Genomic DNA, 24,401 nt, shown 5'->3' with positions numbered 1-24,401 from the left:
TAAGCATATCTGGAATAAATCTGTGCTTATTTATCGGTTGTGATGATCCTGAGAATCTTTCCGCCCTTTGAACACACTATGAAAGTGCTTTTTCTTTCCTCAACTTTTACACTTTACAATTATTTAAAACCTGTTGTCCAGAAGGTTAATATTTTAAAGCATAATGTAAAACGCTATGTAAAGAATCAACTAGATTTTATAATGGATTTGTGAGCAGAAAAATACCCAAAGTTATTAGCACTGAATAAATATCCTTTTAATAGTTATATATACAAACATACAACTCCATGCACTTCAATTAGCAGCTCTCTTCTTTTTTCTCTTTTTCACCGGCTTTTTACTTGGTGCTTTTTCTTGTTTTGCACTGATGGTTTGTGTTCTGTGAATAAAATAAATTAACAGTTTACTAACAGTATTAGCATTATAAAGCTGAGACCATGGATGGTTTACCAGACTTACACCATTTGCTCATTAAATTTTGGACCACCAAAATAGGAGGCCTTATTTTTTTTTCTAGTAGAACATACAACATTTGCCAATTATGAGAATAAAATGAGGTAACTTTTAAGGCATCCATCCAGTTTTTCAGTAAGAACAGCTGGAATTTGAATAAAATAGGGGTGTCTTTGTTTATAGTAGGATGAGAATAAAAAAGTCTTGAGTATGTGTATACATTTGAAATAAACCAGAAATTTGTTACCTTATTTTCTTTGGGTTCTTGTCTGGTTCTAAAATGATCATTTCTTCTTCTTCACTGTCTGAGAGTACTATAGGGGCATCTTTAAGAAAATAATTAAGAAATTAAGGAAACTATATAAGTATATCACGTGGAAAATTTCTACATGGGTTTATGTCAGCAGTTCTGATACTCTGTTTGCATACAAATAGCCCCAACTATTCTGTAGTTTATAGAACTACTTGGTTCTTTCCTTCCCTAAAGTAACTCCTTGGAGCTCTGAAAAATAACATACTTCTTTCCTAAAAATTGTGTAATTATAGGACTACTTTGTACATGTCATAATGGGGCAAAATCTATGTTTCTATTCTGGAAGGAAAATACAAAAAAAAAAACCAGAATTATTGGGTCAAAGGTATATACATTCTAAAAAATTTATTGCTAAATCCACCCAAAATACTGTTCCAATTTAAATGAAAAACCTGTTTTTTCTATATGCACCCTTGCCAATGGTGGTTTTTAAGATTTTATCTACGAGCAGAGGAAGAGACTCTGAACTGAGGATGAAGTCCCACATGGGGCTTGATCCCAAAACCTGAGTCAAAACCAGTCAGACTTTACCTATTGAGCCACTAGGTGCCCCAATTTTTAATATTCTCTGATAGAAATCTCTGCTTTGAATTTATTCTGATAGTAACTAGAAGTCTCTGCTTTGAATTTATTTGTTACCACTAGAGTTGCCCATTAAATATTACTGGCCATTTATATCTGAGAATTACTTTGTATCATTTGCCAATTTTTCTCCTGAGCCTTAATAATATATATACAATGTGGATTAGCCCTCTTCCTAGTTGGCATATCAATTCTTTATAGTTTTCAGCTAAGTTTCTTTTTAGTGTTTATATGCTTTAGAAAGACTTTACCTGTTTTTAACCTCCCAATTATCTTAGGTCTACTTTCATTCAGTTGAAAATATTACTCTTCCAAGCAGTAATTGAATGTTTAGCTATTAATCTTACTAATCTTAGAAAAATATTTCAAAAATATGTAAAAAGAGGCCTATGCAAAGATGCTTTACTCTAGCACTGTAACAGAAAATGGTAACATTTATCAACGAGGGAATTTTATTAAGCCAACTTAGTTAATGTCAAAGCTAGAATTCAATGCAGCATTTAAAAACGTGGCTGATGACATGAAAAAGTTCTAAGGATTCATTCACAGTCCCTGTGTTTAAGCAGCTTATTCTGGTGTAAATACACAGTAAATAAATACATGGAACAAGGTCTGGAAGAATAATACCAAAAGAAGTAACCATTGGGAAAGCTGAATAAGGCTCCCAATCAATGGGGATTATTTTTCCTCACAAAACACCCCAGCAGGGCAGCCCCAGTGGCTCAGCGCGGTTTAGCACCGCCTTTGGCCCAGGTCATGATCCTGGAGTCGGGGGATCGAGTCCCACATCGGGCTCCCTGCATGGAGCCTGCTTCTCCCTCTGCCTGTGTCTCTGCCTCTGTCTCTCTCATAAATAAATAAAATGTTAAAAAAAAAAAAAAACAAAACACCCCAGCAGCCTCTCAGTAATGTTTATAGATAAGAACTTATTTCCTTGAAGGTAGGCAGGTATGTGCATTCCATACCTAAACAGTATCACCTAATTTTTTTCAGCCAGATTTTAGTAATTACACCCTTTAGTTCTCTGCCAGCCTACTTGCTACATCCAACCTTGTAGGATAAATTTTACCACATAAAAAAGGCCCAATTCATGATTATTATGGGCTAAAGCAAGAATTTGGTTTTACTAACAGTAAAAGTTAAAACAATTTTCTCCAGTTCTACAGCTTTCAGAATGCAAAGAATATCTTATCCAGGACTACCAGTATTCCAAGCAATTCTAGAATTTTGTATGTTCTAATACTGCTCTATTAACAGCCATACATGGCTGTTTACTTTTCTATTAACTAAAATTAAGATTTAGAATTTTTCTGTCACAAACCACATTTCAAATGTTCAATATCTGCATGTGGCTAGTAGCTATTATACTGAACAGTGTACATAAAGATTTCTAACATTACAGACAGTTCCACTTGGACAGCTCTAATACATGTTATATGGGCTTTTTATATTTGAGTCTAGAAACTACAAAGAGAAAATAGCATGCAGGAATGAATCCTTAAGAAACCCATCCCTTTAAAACTGGCCAGATATAAAAGGAAAAAAGAACAAAACATTTTTAAACTAAAAATGCCACTACATACAAAAGAGTACCACTACTCCACAAAGATAAGCACATTATTTTAGAAAAGAATTGGGGTTAAATATTAACAGATTCAAACCACAAAATATTTAGCTCCTCTGAAAAAGGAACTGCTAATAAAAGAGCTGTAGTACACATAATATATTACATAAAAGCCATAAATAAAGCGTTACCTACCTTGGCTCCCAATATTGGAGACTTCTACTCCAATGTCCATTTTTATAGTATCAAGAATGATAGCTTCATCAGTGCCATCTTCATCCTCCTCTTCCTTCTCAGACTCTTCAAGATCACCCCAGGAGTTTTCTACTCCCTCTCCGATTTGGGCAGTTCCAGGAGTCCAAAGCACAGGATTAGAAACACTTAACAAGTTAAGAAAACTATGAATAACAAATGCTGTGATTTAATGCAGTGTTGAAAAAAGATGAGAGTAAAAGTTTTAAGACTGAAATGTGCATCATTTGTGCAAAATTTCACTAATAGCTGCGCTATGGATGGCTGAACAATGAGAAAGAAAGAAAAAACATGTAACTAAGGTAAGATTTTATGGAAACAATGGTGAGAAATACTGAGACATACTGGCTCTCAACAGTTCCAATCATAAATCTGGCAAGTGTATGAAAAATTTCCAAGAACAATGTGTAACAGTATATATAATGCTTGATTATGCCAATGAGATTAAATAATTTTCCAAAGGAAAATAAAATGCTGCAAATTGGCTAAGATAGAAAATTTTCTGTTTTTGTAGGATAGATGAAGAGGTGGATATTATGTCAGACTTAAGACTAGTCACTATCTTGTATCTTAAATGTGTTCTCTATCAAAGCAGTGTTTCAGAAGGTAAACCTCAGTATGTACACCCTTCGCCTATACCTAATACTGCCAAAAGTGTTATGAATCATGTTACTGAAAAAATCATCCAATAAAGATACACTTCTGAAGGAGGTTCAGCTTCAGCAATAATTTCTTCTGCTTTCTCTTCTACATCGGAGGTATCGATAGGGGCCTTCTCCATTTTAAATGCTGTGATTCTTTGACTTGCTATGGACTCTGCAAAGCCAAATTTTCCACCTTCTTTCCTGTGTGGGTTTTATTTGGGAGTGGGAGGCATGGAGGAGGGGGGTATGATAATGGAAGAGAAAACAGGAAGGGAAAAGTTAACTATTTCATCCTTTTGATGGAGGAGAAACATTGGAAAAAAACTAACTTAACCTCACCAATTGATTATGCTTATCAAAAGTAATAATTAAAAAGAAAGTTACTATAATCACCATTTATTGAACCATGTGCCAAGCAAGTGTTAAGTGCTCTAAGTATATTATTCTTTAATCCTTAAATCAGCCCTACCAAGTAAGTCTTATTTCAGAAGACTTGGAAGTGCTACGTTATAGAAGCAGCAGAGTGTCAACCCACTTTGTGTTTCTTCTGTTAATTTGAGCTACCAGATCCTTTTTTTTTCTGAAGAAAATACTTTTTTTAAAGAAAAATATTTGGCTTCTCAATACAGACTATATTTAAATTGGAATACAACACTTCAACTTAGATTAACAGATAAGGAAAAATGGGAGTGCGAAAATTATATTGTTACCCTTGTGCAAGAAAAGTCCATAACAGAAAAATCTGTTAAAAATAAAAAGACCATTTAGTTTTAAACTTACCTAACTTTCTGGTCATTCTCCAAAGCCTTCTGTATTAGCTCTGTAATTTCCAGTACTTTCACACCAGCTATTTTACTACATCTCAAAACCTATTTATAAAAGCGCATTCTGTTATTTAAAGACAACAAACCACACAGCTTTCTCTAACGAAGCTATAAACATGAGAATAGTTTTTCTACTTTTAAAATTTAAGCCTGACCTTTTCAAATATGAAAATACAGTATAAACACAAATTAATGCAAAATGTGAGAGCTGTTTTAAAATGTCTGAAGGATTATCATGTTAAGAAAACAGACTCAAGGGATGCCTGGGTGGCTCAGTGATTGAGCATCTGCCTTCAGCTCAGGGTATGATCTTGGGGTCCTGGGATCGAGTCCCGCATTGGGTTCCCCACGGGGAGCCTGCTTCTCCCTCTCTGCCTCTCTCTCTGGGTCTCTCATGAATAAATAAAACCTTAAAAAAAAAAAAAAAAGACTCAAAAACTTCCCTGACAGTGCAAAAGATACCACTGAAAAGGCCACACATATACATTATATACTCAGGGATACACTAACTACCTTTCTATGTGAGTGATTCAAAGCATTGGTTCAAGACATGGCTGCAGTATCCCCTGGGAAATTTTTATAAAGCAAAGACTCCCAGGCCTCGGTGATCTAATGGATCAGAATGTCTGCAAATAGGGATCTGGTAATGGTCATAATACTGGTAATAGAAACTAACATTTTACGGCATACTTAATATATGCTACTACCCAGTGCAACATACCCATGTGTTTACCCTTATATTCTTTAACAAGGTGTCGACAATAACATTATTCCTGGTTTTGCAGATAATGAACCCAAGGCACAAAGGTATGAAATTATTTGCAAAAGGTCAATTAGTATAAGGCAGAACTAGAATTCCAACTAAAGCAGCCATGTGCCCCACCTGTGCTATATGCTAATCTATTTTCTAGAAGCCTTCATGGGAATCTGATACATAGCTGGATTTGAGAACTACTGCTTATTGAACCCAACTTCTGAGAATAAAATTATCTTTTTACCTAATTCCTTCCTTCCTTCCTTCCTTCCTTCCTTCCTTCCTTCCTTCCTTCCTTCCTTCCTTCCTTCCTTCCTTCCTCCCTCCCTCCCTCCCTCCCTCCCTTCCCCTTTTTTGGAATAGGAATACAAATCTCTTTCCTCACTGGGAAGAAAAGTGTTCCTTTATGTTGAAGGGCCATACCCTGGAGAGCCATACATGGGAGCAGCAAGGAAGACTGGTAGCCACCAGTCAATAGAATGTAATAATACTGAAACCAGATTCTAACATCACCTGGAATCAATCACTGAAAATATCTTTGATGGCTTTTAGTTAAAAAGCAAGCAAAAACATAACAAAACAAAAAATAAGAACAAGCTTCTAAAAAGAAGAGACCTATTCTTAATAGAACATTAATCAAAGCACTAACTTGATCTTTCAGCAGCATTATCCCACCACTGGATTGGATAGCACAAATCTCTCGATGCTTGTTCATGGCAATCACCAGCAGGCCATCCATTACACGTTCTTCTCGTTCATTGGGATCCACCAATAAATATGTGCTGAAATGAATGTTAAATGGACCTGAGCAAATCTGAGGTTGAATGTTTATCAATCTTAAGATAATATTTTTAAAAGATAGTATTAATAAAGTCAACATGGTGAAGGGCTGAGCCTATAGATGTGAATCCCTTTAATGGGAGAAGAAATGAGAATTACAGTTTTTATGAACAAAATAAATGCTAAGTGGGTATCACTAGCTATTACAGTAAAATCACTTAAGTTCATATTGTTTTGTTTCTTTTTTAAATAATATATAATCTAAACCTAATATTATCACTTTGGTTAAATGACTTGTGGCTTATCAATAAAACCTTAGATGGGGCGCCTGCATGGCTCAGTCAGTTAAGCATCTGCCTTCGTCTCAGGTCATGATCTCAGGGTCCTGGAACTGAGTCACATGTCAGGCTACCCCCTCAGCAGGGAGTCAGCTTCTCCCTCTCCCACTGCCCCCCTCCAACTGTGCGCATAAGCATTCTCATAAATTTTAAAATATTTTTGAAAACTTAGATAACACTAATTTTTAAATTTTAAATGTTACCTAGTGTGTTGCAGATTATGAAGTTCTTCTAGGTTTAGCTAATAGCTCATTAAAAAAATACTATTGGCCTTTAGTCACATGTGACTATTAAGCCTCTGAAGTGTGCTAGTCCAAATCAGGATGTACAGGAGTGAAAAATACTAGATTTCAAAGACTTAGTAGAAATACAAGAATGTAAAATATCTCATGAATAATTTTATATTAAATATTAAGGTAATAGTTTACACATAAGTAAATAAAATATATATAAAAATTAATTTTCCCTCTTCTTACTTTTAATGTGGCTACTGGAAAACTTAAAATTACATGTACTGCTCATGTTGTGTTTTTACTGGAGAGTGCTGGTCTATATCCCACTAATGAAATTCTGCACTACAATGACTAAAAGTTGAAGAGTTCCCTTGTTTTTAGTCATAAGATTGTTAAAACATCTGATTTATACCTCCCTTTGTTTCTGAAGAGATTTAAGGCTCAAATTTTCATTTAAAGGCACCATAACATGAACCCTAAGACTCCAGTTTTTCTGCTGTAGAAAGTTAGCAGTGAACTGTGAAGAAACTACTAAAGAGCTAAAACTAGATTTATCCCATCTGTGAACCATTACCCCTTGTAACCTGCTCCTACAACCACTCCATCTAATATGCTCCAAAGTCCCATCTTCCATTAACCATTAACCTTCCTTCCATTAACCCATGAGTCCCATCTCACCCTACTCTCCCAAATTAGAGTCTAGCACACAACTCTATTAACATCTATGCATCTCTAGCACCACCATGCTGCATTAACTTTATAAGTATCCTTTGAAAAGTGTTGTGAACTCTCTTCATTATAGAAGAGTTTGTCACTTCTATTGAGAATGCTCTTTGCCAACTGATGCTCTTCGAAGGAAAGAAAAAAGGTGCTTTAATATTAAAGGAGGTATTTGTTCCTTTGTTCAGGGAACATTTGAACAGAACAAAAAAGTTCCTAGCTGTATGTACAATTTCAGCCCATGACAAGAACGAGACTTACCCTTGCTGGAAGAAGGCAAAACTGACACAGATGGGCATGTGGTGGATGCTTAAAGGTACAGGATCACGCTCTTCAGGTGTATACTGTTTGAAAATAAAAATTCTTTAATCCTCAGTTAAGTACCTAAATAACTCTTTTACAATTACCTATTTGACTTTGCCACTCATGGTCCTTAGAACTTTATACATATGTCAAAAAGGTTTTTTAATGTATAAATAACATAAAATCCATTAACAATGAATGAATATTATGGATAAATATTGTTTGTAGTACTTTATAGTTATGTAATCCAGTTTTTTGACTTTTCCATTATCCCACCAAATCTTAAGCTTATTTGCAGTCACTTCTCCCACTCCCAGCCACGAGCATTCCATGCAAGTAGAATCAAGTAATTTTGTCTTTTACATGTGCTTCTTTTGAAGTTAGCGTGCTTCATCCATCTTGTATATGTATCACTACTTGGGTTCTTTTTACTGCTGAATACTATTTCACTGTATAGATATAGCACAATTTGTTTTTCAACTTAGCAGTTGATGAACATTTGGATTGTTGCCAGTTTTGTGCTATGACTAATGCTGTCATTCACCATTCCCATGAAAGTCTCTGACTGAAAATGCCCTATCTTTTCTCCTGAGTAGATTCCCAGGCATGGAATTGCTGGGCTGTATAAATTGACACATCTTTTTAAGAAACTGCCAAACTCTTCCAACGTAGCTATATATTCTAGGTTACCACTAGCAATAACTCTACAATATTTTTAAATTGATCACTCTCTCTTTTACTTCCTCATACCAATTCCCTTCTCTAAAGGAACATGTCTCTATAGTTAAGAAACCTTTGTCTGTACATCTAAGTTGTTAGAGCCTAGCCTATTGCCTAAAAGCAGCACATGAACACCTAACTGCTCAGAAATTTGCGCATCTGATGTTTCCTTTCACAACTTTAAGACTCAAACTATCCAAAGTGTACTTTCATTATTCCAGCATGAATTCAAATATAAATTGAAATTAACATACTGAACACAAAAGAGAGGGGCAACGTAAAGAGTATATGTCAACAGTTTTCAAAATGTAGCCCTAACAGTGGCAGCATCATTATCACCTAGAAACTCTGTTAGAAGTACTTTGTAGGTTCTACCCCTACCCCACTCTGAGGGTAGAGCATAGCAGTATGTTTTAATGAGTCTTCTAGTTGTTTCTGATGGACTCTCGCCAGAGAGTAAGCACAAGTATCTCAACATGCTGCGAATCATGTATCTCTCACACATGTGGCTCCTCAACATAAATCAACCACTTCATCTCATGCTCAATCCCAAGAAAAAGTCATCTAGTTTTATCCTAGAAAACCAAGACAGGGTGTGCTTTTATTGACAGACACTTTAATACAAGAAATAGAAGAGATTTCAAGGACAATTTTGACCATATATCATTTTTGCCTTATCAACAAATATTAGAACATACTTAATTACCATCTACAATAAGAATTCACTAATAACAAGTTGCCTACACATCAAGGATACTCATTCATTTATAGGAAGAAAACTGGCTTAAATTACGGGAGCTTACCAGTGTTACTTCATCTCCTTGGACAGAGACATCAGGTCTTCGGAAGTGGCACAAGGCTACAATTGCAGCAATGCTGGCAGCGTCAATAATATTCCCATCATGATTTAATAAATGTAGGTCCACACGTATTTGCCAAACCTGAATGTGAATTTAAAACAAAAATAAATCCTAACTGATCACAACCAGTGGGTAAGCAAAGTAATACCGTGTGGAAATTTTTCTCTTGCTGTTAAAACATGCAGTTACTCCTATTCTACCAATAAAATGTATTAAGAGAAATGTTAAGCCAGGCCAACATCTGAAGTACCAATAGTTCACCTTTCTATGAGTCATCTGACAACAGTAAAATACACTCTCTACATAAACAGAACCACTACACAATAGTACTGATTTTCCCAACACTAAATATATTTTTATTGTGTCTCCTAACTTAAAAACCTCAAACTCTTAGGTGTTACTTGACAATATTTATAATAACACTACAAGCAATTCAAATAGAAAGTATTATATTCAAGGATAGAATGTGGAAAGTGACTTCTCCAGAAACAAAAAAGATAGTCAAAATACCCTAATCAAGGGTAAAGTTCTAAAACATCATCATGCACACAATTCATTGAGAGCAGTATTTCCAATGTTAGTCTGTCACTGCCTCCTCGTGTAGCCCTACATAAGTCAATAAACCTACACAAAAGGATTTAATCGGTTCTTCAGTTCTTTCATTCGTAAAAAAGGAACACATTACCTGTTTCTATCAACTCAAAGAATATAAGAAAATAGAATATATGAAAAACCACAAGTTCTTTAAATACACATCTAGATTGATACTTTCACTGAGGTTTATTGTCTCCAGAGAGAGATGACATAAAATTCTATGGGTAGCACTCAGGAACATTTTAAGTGAAGTGAATCAGTATAAAACTAAGTTAACAGAAGCTCTGAGAATAAAAGTACAGATACAGGAATCCATGAATCAACAATACTCAACCTAAGATTAAGAATTTTGGGCATATTCCCCACCTTTTCACCAGCAACAACACAGAGAGATTCAGTGTCTATACACTTCGAATTTCTTAGACATCTTTCCAAGAGTCGATTCAACTTCACCAAGAGATCTGACTGCCTATGAAAATAGGAATGGGCTAATGTCATGAAATATAACACCAGGCATTAAAACAATAGCTCACTGCTGTTAGGTTCTCCTCTGGCTAAAGCAGCTTTAAAAAAAAAAAAAGGTTTAAATACCTGCCAGGTTCAAAAGCTGGAGCAGCCATCTGAGAGAGTTCAAGGTTAAAAAAAAGAATACCTTCTGTTGCCCTATTGAGTTTTGGAGAAACAAGTTCACAGGAAACCTGTCCAAGAACTCTGTAAAGATAAAGCACAAATCTGTTAACTAAATATATCTCCTTTCCAATTAAAAATTAACCTAAAACAGATACCAATTAAGTTTTGATCTTACTCTGAGTAATCACACACTCAGTATGATGTACTATTAGAGGCTGAAATCACAAATAGAGTTTAGAATATATACAGAAATAAAACACATATTGGTGTACTCAAAAGGATAGTAAGAAAAAAACAACTCTTCCTATAATACTATTCCATAGATTTTATTTTTAAAAATCAATGATCTTTGCTTTTCTAAAACAACTATTTATCAACACAAGATGGCATGAAAACTTGAGATTTCATGGGATCCCTGGGTGGCGCAGCGGTTTAGCGCCTGCCTTTGGCCCAGGGCGCGATCCTGGAGACCCCGGATCGAATCCCACGTCGGGCTCCCGGTGCATGGAGCCTGCTTCTCCCTCTGCCTGTGTCTCTGCCTCTCTCTCTCTCTCTGTGTGACTATCATAAATAAATAAAAATTTAAAAAAAAAAAAAAAAGAAAACTTGAGATTTCTTAAGAGTTTTCATATGGCATGGCTGGCTAACGTTACCTGAACAATATTTTTACAGATTCCAAATGAATATTAAAAACCTAATTCTCATGTCCGGAAAATGAGAAAAGTAGGACCATTTAATGGGGAAGTACAGGAAACAAATTCAGGGCAATTACTGCTGGCTGTACATATGACTTGAAGAGATCAGAAAACTAAGTGATACTCATGGGATGAAAAATACATTTCATGATACTCATGGGACGAAAAATACTTTTATGGTTAAAAATCTTAAATGTGAACTATAAATCCCCAAAACTCTCGCATTTAAGAAAATATACTTATTTTGGCAGCAAAACAAAGAAGTCTATGCACACTTCTTAGCTGCTTTGTAAACAACTGATTCAGTAAGGTTCTTTTAAACCTCTCCCTGTTGGGCTTTCATCTAATTCGAATACTTTATTACCTTGTCTTCCCAAGCTCCACAATACAGCACCCATAATCTGTTCCAAATGAGATCTTTATGTTCCTATAATCATAGGTTTGTCTTCCATCCAGCCGCTGTAAGCAGAACATTCATTCGTTTATTCCTTCAACAAGTATTTATTGAGCAGCTACTCTATGCCAGGGCTAAACATGGGGCGGGGGGGGGGGGGGCGGCGGCGATTCCTAACCACTCCCCCCTCCCATCGGAAAGTGGAATCTCGGTCCCTGAGCACTAATAGTTGCTGGTGTGATTCCAGCCTTGAACCCAACTGGAGCCAAGAAAAAAAAAAAAAAAAAAACTTGAGGGATTGGGGCATTTCCCCTCAGGGGCTCTCCCCCCACCTCCTACCTGTCCCCCCCCTCCCCGCCCCCGGGCCTGCGAAGGCCAGCTCCGTTGGACCCCTCACCCCTCCGCCCCCGACCCCCTTCACCCATCCCGTAACCTCCCTACCCCCCACCCCCCCACCTGCGAAGGCCAGCTCCGTTGGACCCCTCACCCCTCCGCCCCCGACCCCCCTCACCCATCCCGTAACCTCCCTACCCCCCACCCCCCCACCTGCGAAGGCCAGCTCCGTTGGACCCTTCACCCCTCCGCCCCCCGGACCCCCCTCGCCCACCCCGTAACCTCCCTACCCCCCGCCCCGCCCACCCCCGCGCCTGCGACTGCCAGCTCAGTGGGTCCAAGCCGGAAGTCTGCCGGCGGCCGTGCGACCAGACCGCCCTCGCACCGCGAAGCTCTCCGGGGCCATTTACCTTCTTCTCCTCGATGGCGCGGAGTAGGAAACGGCGCTCACAATTTGAAAGTGGTGTCTCCTTCATGCTGCAGGCACACGGAACACACCGGCACCGGAATCCGCTGGGAAAAGTGATCTGGATCCCCCTTCGCGCGCGCCCCGCGGGCTCCGACGCGCAGGAAACCTACGTCATCAAAGCTCGGCGGCTGCGGAGGGGCGAGGCGGGGGGCCGCCCCAGTGCGCAAGCGCGGAGGCCCGCGGGCGCTCGCGTGCCGAGCTGGGTGGGAGAGGCGAGCGCGCTTGCGGAGAGGCGGGTGTCTGACGTAAGGGTCTCCCGTCTGCCATAAGGTGTAGGGAAGAAAAGGGCCGAAAAGTAACTATCAGTCATAGAAGTCGATATCGATATCCGTACGGGGCTTTCACATTCCACCCTTTCGTCAGTTCTAACGGGGTAGCTAGACAGGTATCGTTACTTCACGTGAAGAAGTTGGGATTCAGCCGCTAGGAAGCTGCAGAGGCCAAGTCTGTAAGCGTTTTCAGAGGAGAAACCCCGGAGCGAACGGGCGAAGTGGGGGGGGGGGGTATTAACTGCGGGTTCAAGGTGAGATCTCGTAGACTTGAGGAGTTGACAAGAATTGGGAATATTAACCACTTTGTAACTAACAGCCTTAAAATCCCCGCTAGCCGTGACTAAGTGTGTGGTTTTTTTTTTTGTTTGTTTGTTTTGTTTTGTTTTTTCAGTCTCCGCAGTTATTTCAAGCTGATAAATTTGATTTCATGGGCGTAGAGGAACCGGATGCTCGCGCCGACCACGACCACCTGGCATTTTTTTTTTTTTTTTTTTTTTTTTTTTTTTTGGAGAGGCGGTACCGAGAAATAGTTAAAAGCAGGAACTCCAGACGATCCAGATTCAAATTCTGCCTCCGCCCTTGACTAACAGGTCTGCGACCCTTGGCCGAGTTAGTGTATGGGTTTCACGTTATTCATCTGCAAAGTAGGAGTGATACGCCTATTTATTATGAGGGATGAAAACGAGTTAATAACACATGTAAAATGTTTAGAACAGTGTCTGGAACGAGTAAGTCCTATGCAGGTGTTTGCATATTATGTGGTTGACATTTGCTTCAGAGGTAATAGGCACTGCGATTCCTTTTCAGGTTCCAGTCCACTACTTTTGTTTCGTCTTACAGGTTTTTTTCCCCTAAGGGTGATGGCATTGTAGTCTCAGTTTGTAGCACTTGCAATCCACGTACTCAATAAATTACTTTTTTTTTTTTTTTTTTTTGGTAGGGGGATGCGCTTCTGTGTCCCGAGAATAATTCAAATGCTGGAGAACAGTGGTGGACAAAATCCTGTTTCCTCGAGGAACTTCTATTCTCTTTTTAGAAGAGACAAACAATAAAAACTTAAAAAAAAAAAAACCAACAAAACAAGTTCAGATATTGAATGCCATCTGAGAATGGGGTGGCTATTTTAATAGGGGTAGTTGCAGGAAGAGGTCGTTTTGTAGAGGTGGCATTTGAGTTAAGGGAATTGTCAGTGATGACAAGGAGCAGCCATGATATCAACCTGGAGGAAAGGAAAAGTGTTTCAAGCAGGAGGACCACCGAGAGCCAAAAAAAAAATGAGATAGGATGAGTTTAACATGACCTGGTGACAAATTGTGAAAGAGGAAAGTGGACAGAAATCATGTCCACGTGCTCAGACAGTTGATTGATTTTCAAAACGGGAAAAGGAGATTACGGAGTATAGGCATTCAAGCTCTTTAACAACATGAGTTCTTTTATACTACAGTTTCACAACAGGACTCCAGGCTAACTTCATCATTTCTTTGAGTGGGCATTTACTAATTTCTCTTTTCATCAGAAATGAAGTGGGGCTTTATTGAAGTAATCTAGCCTTTCCTGGGGAGCAGCCTGGTAGAGGAAAAAAAAAATGGGAGTTTGGCTTCAGATAAACGTCAGTTCAAATGGATTTTGGGTGAGTGAGTAATCTGTGTGAGCTTCAGCTTCTGTATCTTAGTTTGGAAATAAGTAATTACTTTGTATTAAGTTGAAAAAATAACACAGTGTTTTAGGCAAAATAGCTATTCAAATATTAGTTTCCTTCCCTTTTTTGGCTTGCCAAAGGCTTCCCTTGAAATTATCCAGAGTCACCATGTCAGCTTGCTGTTGCTTGATTAATTTGCCTTTGCTTTTCTCCACTTTGGTAGGATTTCCACCTTTCATTCCTACTTTCACTATTATGTTATCGTAATTTTAACACTGCAGCATCTGCCTTTTATTAGAGTTAATACAAAGATGTATAACACATGTCCACTCACGTCTGCATACCATCACAAAATATATTTACTTCACAATCTCATTTTTAGAAATGTTTGAAACACCCAAGGGACTTTGGCTTCATGTTTTCAGGGGAATAAAAGTTTTTGAAGTTTGAAAAGGGCTTCAGATAATATTGTACATTCTGTTCTTTAAGAAGAATCGGTTTGAATCAGCATATTAACCTGGACTATCTATCTGAATATACCCTCCTTTACAGCAAAATATTTGAGTACACATCTTTTTCCCCTCTTTATTAGACATCTTTGCTTTGTCTGACCATCATCTTTCTATTTTTTTGGAGAATGCCCTGTCCTGATCCCACATTATTCTGGTGTCAATGTGTTAATAGCAGGCATGGGTATAACCAGATCCTACTAATCATGGAGCCCCAACCCTCTCTACTCATTGCCTATTCACCCAGGTAGGACTACATAGAGTCCCTTCGTCAGTTTTGACATGTGAAATCTGGGAGACAGTAGGTCTTTCCTTCTCTAATATTATGAACTGTAAGGATGATGCAAGTCTGGAACTGTTAGGGGCCGTCTTGCCACCACATGGAGAGAATGTGTTTGAAAATGAAGTCAGACAGAGGCCAGTAAAATGAGAAATAAGGGAGAGAAGTGGAGCCCTTATGTAGAAATAGTTTGCACCATTTCTTGGACTCCCCAGTTGATGAGTCAATACATTCGAATTGGTCTTTGGTTAAGGGTGTCCAGAAGAATCCTGACTAAATACACTTCTACTAGATTATAAGGATCCATGTCTTATTAATCTTTATATCTCCCACTGAAATTGGTAGTATGCCTTGTGAGTCAATGGATGAAAGGCCTATTATAGTATATCTGGTGAAAGAAATTAATAGGCGGATGAATAAATGAACAAGTGGAATCTTTCAATTTTGTTTGCCATATAATATGTCTGCTGTACAATTTGTCTATATAGAAATTGGTTTTCCAAAAATTATCCTGGAAGGAAATAATGCAAAATGTTAAGATGGTTTTATCTCTGGGTGGTGGGATTCTGGGATTTTTTTTTTTCTTTTTGAACTTTCTTCTTTATTTCCCAAATCTTCTGTAAGGCATATGAATAGCTTTTATCACCAGAAAAAAATAAAAATGTATTTTTCTTTTCTTGTTCTGACACATTTATCAATTTAAAGAGATTTTGACTTACAACTACATTTTAGCAAAGACATTTGTTTTGCTGTTTTTCAAGACTCAAACTGGAAACTATGTAGTTAATATGTGAAAACGTGTTATGTATTGACAACTGCTGTGGTCTGAATATTTGTATCCCCCTGCAAATTCATATGTTGAAATTCTAATCCCCCAAAGTGATCACATTAGGAGGTAGGAAGGGGAGGATGGAACCTTCATGAATGGAATTAGTAGGTTTATAAAAGAGATCCCACTGAGCTCCCTGGCCCCTTCCACCACATGAGGATACCATAAGAAGTCTGTGACTCAGAGAGCTCTCACTCAGTCATGTCAGGACCCCAATTTCAGTCTTTCAGCCTCCAGGGATGGTAAGAAATAAATTTCTATTGTTTATGAGACACCAAGTCTGTGGTATTTTTGGTTATAGCAGCCCAAACAGACTAAGACAAAAATGATTGAACACTAATAAGTCACATGTAGTATGTATTTCTTTTCCATATTTTTCTTCATATTATGAACTTAAAAACCCTAGATCATCAAGTTCATCTCTAACTTCTATGGAATGGTTAAAAGAGCTTCCTTTTCTTTCTTATCATTTGCTATTTATATATGATCTCATTATTAAGATTTTTCTATATGTTTAGAGGAATAAAAAATTATATCTTCAACTTATAAATACAATAAGATGAAGGGAGAGGAGAAGCAAGGAATATTTTGATTTGCATTGTTCTCTGATAGTTGTAACATGTGAGTAATCCTGAACACAAAGAAAATTAGGCAAATTCTCAGCTTCCACCCTAGACTTACTGAATCAGAAACTCTGCAAAAGGGGCCCTACCATCTGTGTTTAAAAAAAACTCCTCCAGCTGATTTTTATACACACTAAAGTTAGAGAAGCCCTAATCAAACTTTCTTGGAGAAAGTGATATGCCTGGTCTTTTCCGTAGCTCTGGGATTCCCAGTCTTATGCAAAAATGTGCTTGCAGATATTACCCACTCCCCTTCCCCCAGGGAACACTGCTAACTGAGGGCTTAGAGACTTCTGGAGGGAAGTGGAAGCAGAAAAGGGATTACAGAGCTCCTAATATGTGCTAGACAGTGTGATTTGTGCCAGCAAAGTTGTGCTTCCTTACAATGATTGGCTTCTTTGACTTAACAATATGCATTTAAGGTTCTTGCATGTCTTCTTGTGGCTTTCTTTTTTATTACTGAATAATACTCCATTCTATGGGTGTGCCATAATTTCTCTATCCATTCACCTGTTAAAGGACATCTTGGTTGCTTCCAAGTTTTTGACAATTAGGAATAAAGCTGCTATAAACATTCAGATACAGGTTTTTGTGTGGACATCAGTTTTCAACTCATTTGGATAAATACCAAAGTGCACAATTGCTGGATCATATGGTAAGAATATGTTCAGCATTGTAAAGAAACCTGTCAGACTGTATTCCAGAGTGGCTGTACCATTTTGCATTCCAACCAACAGTGAATGAAAGATCTTGTTGCGTCACATCTGCACCACCGTTTGCTGTTGTCAGTGTTTTGGATCTTGACCATTCTAATAGGTCTATGGTGGTATCTTGTTATTTTAATTTGTGATTCCTTACTGGCATATGATATTAATATATGTTGAGCAAATACATTTGCTTATTTGTCATTTACAAATCTTTGGTGAGGTGTCCAGATCTTTTGCTTATTTTTAAATTGAGTTTTATATTTTCTTATTCTTGAGTTTTAAGAGTTCTTTGTATATTTTGGATAATAAATATATGTTCTGCATTGTATGTTTTGGATGATAAATATATGTTTTGCAATATTTTCTCCCAGTCTGTGGATTGCCTTCTCATTCTCTTGACGGTGTCTTTTACATTACAGAAGTTTTTGATTTTAATTGAATCCAACTTGCCAGGTTTTTTTTTTTAATACTATCTTTGGCATTATATCTAAAAAGTCATCATCCCCAAGCCCATGGTCATTTAGATTGTCTCTTGTGTTCTTAAGTGTTGTCTACCTTTTTCCATTAGAGCCCTTAGCATATTAATTATAGTTATTTTAAAATTCCTGGTCCTATCATTCCACATTCCTTGCCATATCTGAGACAGGTTCTGAGGTTTGCTCTGTCGTCTTCAAACTATATATTCTTGTCTATTAGTATGCCTTGTAACTTATTGTTGAAAACCAGACATCATGTACTGGATAAAAGTAACTGGAATACATATCCACCTAGTGTTGGTAAGGTGTGGGAAGGGGGAAGCATAGTAGTCCTATGATTTGGTCTTAGTCTTTTAGTGAGACTGGGCCCCTAGGCTGTGGCCTTTACAAGTGATTCTCAGTTCCCCACCCCATCCTCCTTAGGTAAGACAGGAAAACTGTGGGGAATGGAGTTGGGTCTTTCTTTTCCCCCAAGTTTGGTGGACTGTGGTAAAACCCCAGTCTCTTGGGCTCTGGTGACATAGTTTCTCTTGAGGACAAGCCTTATTAAGAAGAACAGAGTGTTCTGGCCCTATGTCAGAATGGCTAACTGTTCCCTTCCCCTTGCCAGTAGCATGAGAAGACTTTTCCCCCCAATATTCACTGTGAGAGCCTGGTAGGGCTTCTGGAGGTAAAACTCACAAAAGAGTGGGAGTCATCCCATGAGTGACCCCCCAATGGAGAGTTTTTAACTCTCAGACTTGTCTGCATTAAACTCCAGTAATTAGTCCATTCATTACTGCTCAGGTGTTCTACCATAGAGGTTCCTGTTGAGGTTTCTATATGTGAGTTTCTGTTCTGGTAAGTTGTAGTTCTCTGTATCAGTCTGTCTGCCTCTCCAGATTTTGTGACAGTGTTTTGGTTTATGACAGATCTAATAAAAGTTGTCAATTTTTAGTTCAGCTTTTTTTTTCATGTGGGCAGAAATGACCATTTCCAAGATGACTGTGTGCTAGACCAGCATTGGAAGTCACATGAGGAACACCAAAAACTTAAAACAAATTCTTTTATTTATCAAACATGCATATAATTCTATGTTCCAGGCCTTGATTTAAGCATTTCTAAATATTAATCCTAATAACTACCCTATGAGGTAGATCAAATTATCATCTCTGTTTTGCAGTTGGGGAAACCTAAGGCACTGAGAGATTAAGGATTTGCCTAGGGTCAAAAGTAAGTCATGAAACCAGAACTCATTTGCAGGCAGTCTGTCTCGAGACAGGTATTTATCCACTACCCTGTGCTGCTGCTTATAAATGAGAATCCATTTCTATTCTAAGTATGTGATCTTCATCTTAATACCAAATCAATTTATTTTCTTTCTCTGTGAGGATCTTAACTTTCCCCTTTCAGTTCTACTGACATCTACAGTTGACCCTTGAATAACATGGGTTTGAACTGTATGGGTCCACTTATATGTGATTTTTTTCTGATAAATACAATACAGTACTGTAAATGTGTTTCCTTAATGTTTTCTCTCACTTATTTTGTTGTAAGGCTACAGTATATGTAATGTACAAAATATATTTAATTGATTATGTTATTAGTAAGCCTCTGGTCATCAGTAAGCTCCTAGTAGTTAAGTTTTGGGGGAGTCAGAAGTTATATACAGATTTTTGACACTGTGGGGGGTCAGCACCCTTAACCTCTGCATTGTTCAAAGGTTCACCATACATAGATAAGAAAGCTGCTATTATATTACCCAAACTCCATTTCTTATGCTTAGACTTGACATGCAATTAGAAGTACAACCATGAAGTGGGCTCATTAATGCAGAGAGACATGATGAGAACCAACTGTAATCCCAAAGCTTGCATAAAAGAGTAAGATTATAATTTAGCTTTTATTAATAAGCAATAGGAGAACTTCTACGTGCAAAAGTGGTGTTGGTTCTTGATTGAGAGACTCTTACAGAATATGTCATTTGTATGACTGTTAGCCCTAAAGCCCAGGATGCTGCACCTATATCATGGATCAACTCTTTATCCACATTAATGACTTAAGATGAAATGCTTCCACTTCTTGTTTTCACTTTGTGTACCTCTTCCTGAAGTTGCCTAGGAAGGAAAGCTCAGATTGTTTCCAAGCAGCAGTGTCAGCAGAAATGGGAGAATACCAGATGACGGTGACTCTCAAAAGGTGATAGTGGATAGCTGAGGCAAGAAGGTGGTTTCATGTGGGCACATTTCTCTAACAAGCAATAAAGTAGGGGCGCCTGGGTGGCTCAGTCCATCAAACATCCTACATGTCCCACTTGGGCTCAGGTCATGGTCTCATGATCTCAGGGTCCATGGGCTCGAGCCCCACATCAGACCCCCAATGCAGCAGGGAGTCTGCTTCTCCCTCTTCCTTTGCCCCTCACCTTGCTGGTGCTCTCTTTCTCTCAAATAAATAAAATCTTAAAAAAAAAAACAACAAGAAAGTATTATTTTGAGGTAGTACTTCAGTGGTAGGCAGCCTCAAAGATGGCCCCCAGTGATCCCCACCTCCTGTTTCAAGACCTGCATAATCTTCTCCCTTTGAGTAACTTGCCTCAAACCAATAGACACCCTCAACATTGAGGGGATGACACATCTGTGATTATAAGAGAATGTAACTTCCATATTCCTACAAGTTTCCCTTGTTGGCTGCAATGAAGCGTATTTATATTTCTATGTTAGTGGGGCCCACATGGCAAGTAAGGATGTCCTCCAACCAACAGCCATGTAGATACTGAGGCCCACAATCCACAGCTCCCATGGAACTGAATACTGCCAATGATCACCTAAGTGAGCTTGGAAAAAGATCCTTCCCAAGTTGAGCTTTCAGGTAACACCCCAGCCCTGCTTGATAGTGGTCTTAAGCAGGCCCAGCTGATCTGTGCCCGGATTCCTGACTCAGAAACTATGAGATAATAGACGTTTATTGTTTAAGCTGCTAAGTAGCAATAGACAGCTAATGCAATTTCTAGCACAAACTCTTAGGTAAGCATTACTTCTGAATTTCATATTTCCACTGACCTATTCTCATCTTGTTGATAGTGCAAAGAAAATCTATATTTAACATTTTTTGCAACTTTCTCAAAATGTTGCTAAAATATTTTGTGAAGAAATTTGTAACACATAAATGCTGATTCTGTGTCACTAAAGTATGCTTTCCTTAGTGACCAGGAAATTTTTTGATGATCTTTAAGAGGTCAACTGAAAAGAAAGCATGGTTTGTATCTCAAGAATCTTGCTATAGTTAATTAAGTCCTACTAGACTAGAACTATCATTTTTATCTCTGGCAATATAAAATATATGGGAAATTACTTCTAATGTGCAGATGGAAAAGCCTTTACCAACTTTGCTCTTACTTAAAAAACTGAGCCAGAACATGTAGTCTGTTGAAAGTCATTGACAAGCAAAAATCCTTTCAGCAATGGATTTTTTTTTTACCTGATCCAGTAACGTTATCTGAAAAGGCAAATTCATATTGGAATCTCTGTTATGAGTACATATCTATAAAGAGAAATACCAGTATTTGGATTGGAAAAGGAAGGCTGAAATTAACAGAGATATCTATTACATCTCTAAGAGAGATGAACTATTACGGAGATTACAGATATCTATTACAATTTTATTACATAAAATTTAAAGTGCCACTTTAAATTTTATTTCTAATATTACTAATAAAAGTTAGATTGTGTAGCAAATAGGAATTTGAAAGAATTCAGTCATTTATATAAATATTTTTTGTGTGTGTGAACCATGTGCCAGGCTCTATTCTAAGCACTAGAATATGTAGTAAACAAAATAATAGACAATATTCCCTTGGATCTTATGTTATAGAGACAGGGGCACAGTAAAATAATCAACAAACAAGCAAATAATAATGCCTGGCAATGACAAGTGATACAAAGAACAGTAAAACCAGGTTTGGGTGAGAGAGTGGTCAGAAGGTTACTGTGCGGATGACATAATCAGGAAGGGGCCTCTCTGATGAGCAGGCATTTGAGGAAAGCTGGAAATGTGGGGAATGAATGTGGTGGACTTTCGTATTCCAAATGACCAAATAGGCTGTGGAGGAAGGTTGCTGGAAACAAATAAATGACTTCTTTGAGGTTCTATGGCATGTACTATATACAGCTGGACATAGTTTTATGAGAGGGAATTTAAAAAGCCTGGGCTGTAGAGATAACCTCCTGGTTTAAAGTCCAATTCTAACTTATTAGCTGGGTGACCTTGGGCAAGTTGTAAACTTCTCTGAAAAAAAAATGAGGCTAATAATTACACCCTCATAAAGTGGTCATGAGGGTTAAATAATGTGCAAAAAGTACTTAGAACAGGCCTCAGCCCATATTTAGTAATAATAAACATTAGCTACTGTTCTTAATAAGTTTCCTCTATTACAATATTTATTCTTTATTAAATAAGGTCAACACATAGCACTCTCTGGAGATATAACGATCTGCCTCTTATAAGATGAGGGCTCTAGCCTTCAAATTTGCAAACCCAATTTCCTAAGTAGCTTTCCTGGCCTCCTGGAAAGTTTTAGCACAGGAACCAGGAACTAGCTTTTCAGACACATTAGGTATAAAATCCATTGTTAAAACAAAGGTCTAAAGAAGCAAGTGTCAAAGATTCTTTGAAATCATCTAAGAAAGTCACACATTTTCTAAAATGTAATTTTTATAGTGGTTTGGGCATCAGGAAGCCTTGGGTTTAGATCCTGGCTTGGGAAACATTGGTGTCTTGGACCTATCATCCTACCTCTCTAAACCAGATTTGTTATAGCTGATACTCTTACAGCATTTATTACATGCCAGATACTTTTCTAAGTTGTTTACATAGATTAGCTCATTTAATCTTTACAAAGTGGTTACTATTACCATCTTCATTCTACAAATGAGTGAGCAAATTGAGGCAGAGATCAAGTGACTTTCTCAAGGTCACAGCCATTTAAGTGACAGAGTCAGGATTTGAATAGATTCTGGGGCTCCAAGTCTGTGGGCTTAAAAGCCTCATACTCTACTGCCTCCATAATAGTGGAGAACTATTCTACCTCATAGGTAGAACTATATTAAAAGAGGTTGTGTGTAAGCACTCAGCACAGTGCAAGACACTAAGTAAATGCTCAATAACTATTTGTTGATGATTGGCTATACAAAGTCATAGTAAATTATATCAGTTAATAGACTATCTGCATACTTTATAATGGCTGAATAATTTCCATTATTTTTCATGTTTTTAGATAATCTTGTATATATTACATCTACTTGCAAATCCATTATAGTCTAATAACCCTATTGGATTACCTGGCAAAATTTGTTTGTACCGAGCCCGTGCTGGTCACCTCTTATGTTTCTAAATGCCCACAGACCATCTGTTTGAGAATCTATTTTAGAATTTTACTTGCAATCAGTGTCAAGCTCATCATTTACATATTTGCCTTCTTTGCATTTTTGGAACTTGGGGAACTTCTAGTTCTCTTTAGGATGAAAATCTAGTTTATATTACTGGCATACTTCATTAGTAATGAAGACCATTAGAAATTTTCTACGTAGTTTTCAATTTTTTGCTAAAGTAACGGGATGATTGCATTATACTAGAAAAGCATTTGAATCATACAACTAGCAAATCACTTCTATTTCAAACCCATAACTGTATCAGTTTGTGGGGCTGATCCAGCATAAAATTAGATTACTCATCTGTTAGAGGAAATTTTCCAACAGGAAAATTTAGGTAGGATATGAGTCATATAATCTGACATTCTTCTGCTATCTAAATAAATCCTATTTCTTTTAACTAAACCATATGTTTTAAAGGAGTAAAGAAGAAATAAAAATGTAAAATTTTTGTGCATAGAACCCCTTGACCAATTAGATATTTTATACATTTGAATTTCTGAATTATAGTTGTACCTTGAAAATAGGTCAGTCATTTTCTTTGCAGCAAACCTTTCCAAGTGCATTTCTTTCTTAAATGATTTCTGGTTACTTAAATATAGCAAAGAAATAAAGCTATGCATATTTTTGTTTTCTGTGTAGATGGTACTCTCTAAAAGCAAAAGCTAGTATAAACATTTTGAAATATTGAAATGTATAGTGCATGGTCTCCCTTCTTAAATTTTCTAAAGGTCACTGGCATTGTTGGGAGATGAGAATTAAACTACAAAACTTCAGTTTGTCAAATTGTATTTTATTTATCAGTCTACACTTAAAATGGTAATAAGTTGCTTCCATGGAGAAGTTTTGGTACAACAGTTGGAATCAGGGCACCATTGACATGAGTTTGGCCTTGGCCACAGGACCAGAGGTTGTGCTCCACCCCGTCCTCTATCCTCCTTTAGTTTGGTCTGCTGAGAGCTGAGGAGCTTTGTAGTATAACTACAAAGGATGGAGGTGGTAAGAGAAGGAAAACAAGACAGAGCAGACCCTTGGTGGATCTCAGAGGAACACTCCTATATTAGTTGAGAATTTAAAGTTCATGTGAGTGTGTCTCTGTGTGTGTTTGTGGATTTAGATTGACTTACAACTCCTTATTGTTAAAACCAATGAAAATTGAATCTCTTGCTTGATGTTTCTGCATCATTTGATATCATTTGTCTTCTT

The 24,401-nt window shown here is 37.5% G+C and overlaps 1 protein-coding gene across 1 annotated transcript; it reads right to left on the bottom strand.

Moving 5' to 3' along the window:
• Nucleotides 1–168: 168 nt before the first annotated feature.
• EXOSC9 (exosome component 9) lies at nt 169–12,568 on the bottom strand. The gene is made up of 12 exons (XM_055316961.1): nt 12,397–12,568; nt 11,624–11,718; nt 10,526–10,645; nt 10,301–10,403; nt 9,284–9,421; nt 7,719–7,801; nt 6,036–6,168; nt 4,589–4,677; nt 3,863–4,009; nt 3,108–3,292; nt 701–779; nt 169–379 (listed from the first exon to the last, which is right to left on the bottom strand). The coding sequence occupies exons 1-12, from the start codon at nt 12,460–12,462 to the stop codon at nt 295–297; spliced, it is 1,323 nt and encodes a 440-aa protein (XP_055172936.1). The 5' UTR covers nt 12,463–12,568; the 3' UTR covers nt 169–294.
• Nucleotides 12,569–24,401: the final 11,833 nt, after the last annotated feature.

This window comes from Nyctereutes procyonoides, unplaced genomic scaffold (genome assembly GCF_905146905.1).
Source record: "Nyctereutes procyonoides isolate TBG_1078 unplaced genomic scaffold, NYPRO_anot_genome, whole genome shotgun sequence".
Taxonomy (NCBI): Eukaryota; Metazoa; Chordata; class Mammalia; order Carnivora; family Canidae; genus Nyctereutes; species Nyctereutes procyonoides.
The sequence above is the reverse complement of the archived record's forward strand: the minus strand, read 5'-3'. Positions and strand labels throughout refer to the sequence as shown.

Excerpts from the sequence above, each read along its gene's own strand:
- EXOSC9 (XM_055316961.1), bottom strand. The coding sequence starts at position 12,462 with ATGAAGGAGACACCACTTTCAAATTGTGAGCGCCGTTTCCTACTCCGC. Across the intron at positions 11,719-12,396 it reads GCGCCATCGAGGAGAAGAAG|CGGCTGGATGGAAGACAAAC; the intron begins GTAAATGGCCCC and ends TTCTGCTTACAG. Across the intron at positions 780-3,107 it reads CTCCAATATTGGGAGCCAAG|ATGCCCCTATAGTACTCTCA; the intron begins GTAGGTAACGCT and ends ATTTTCTTAAAG.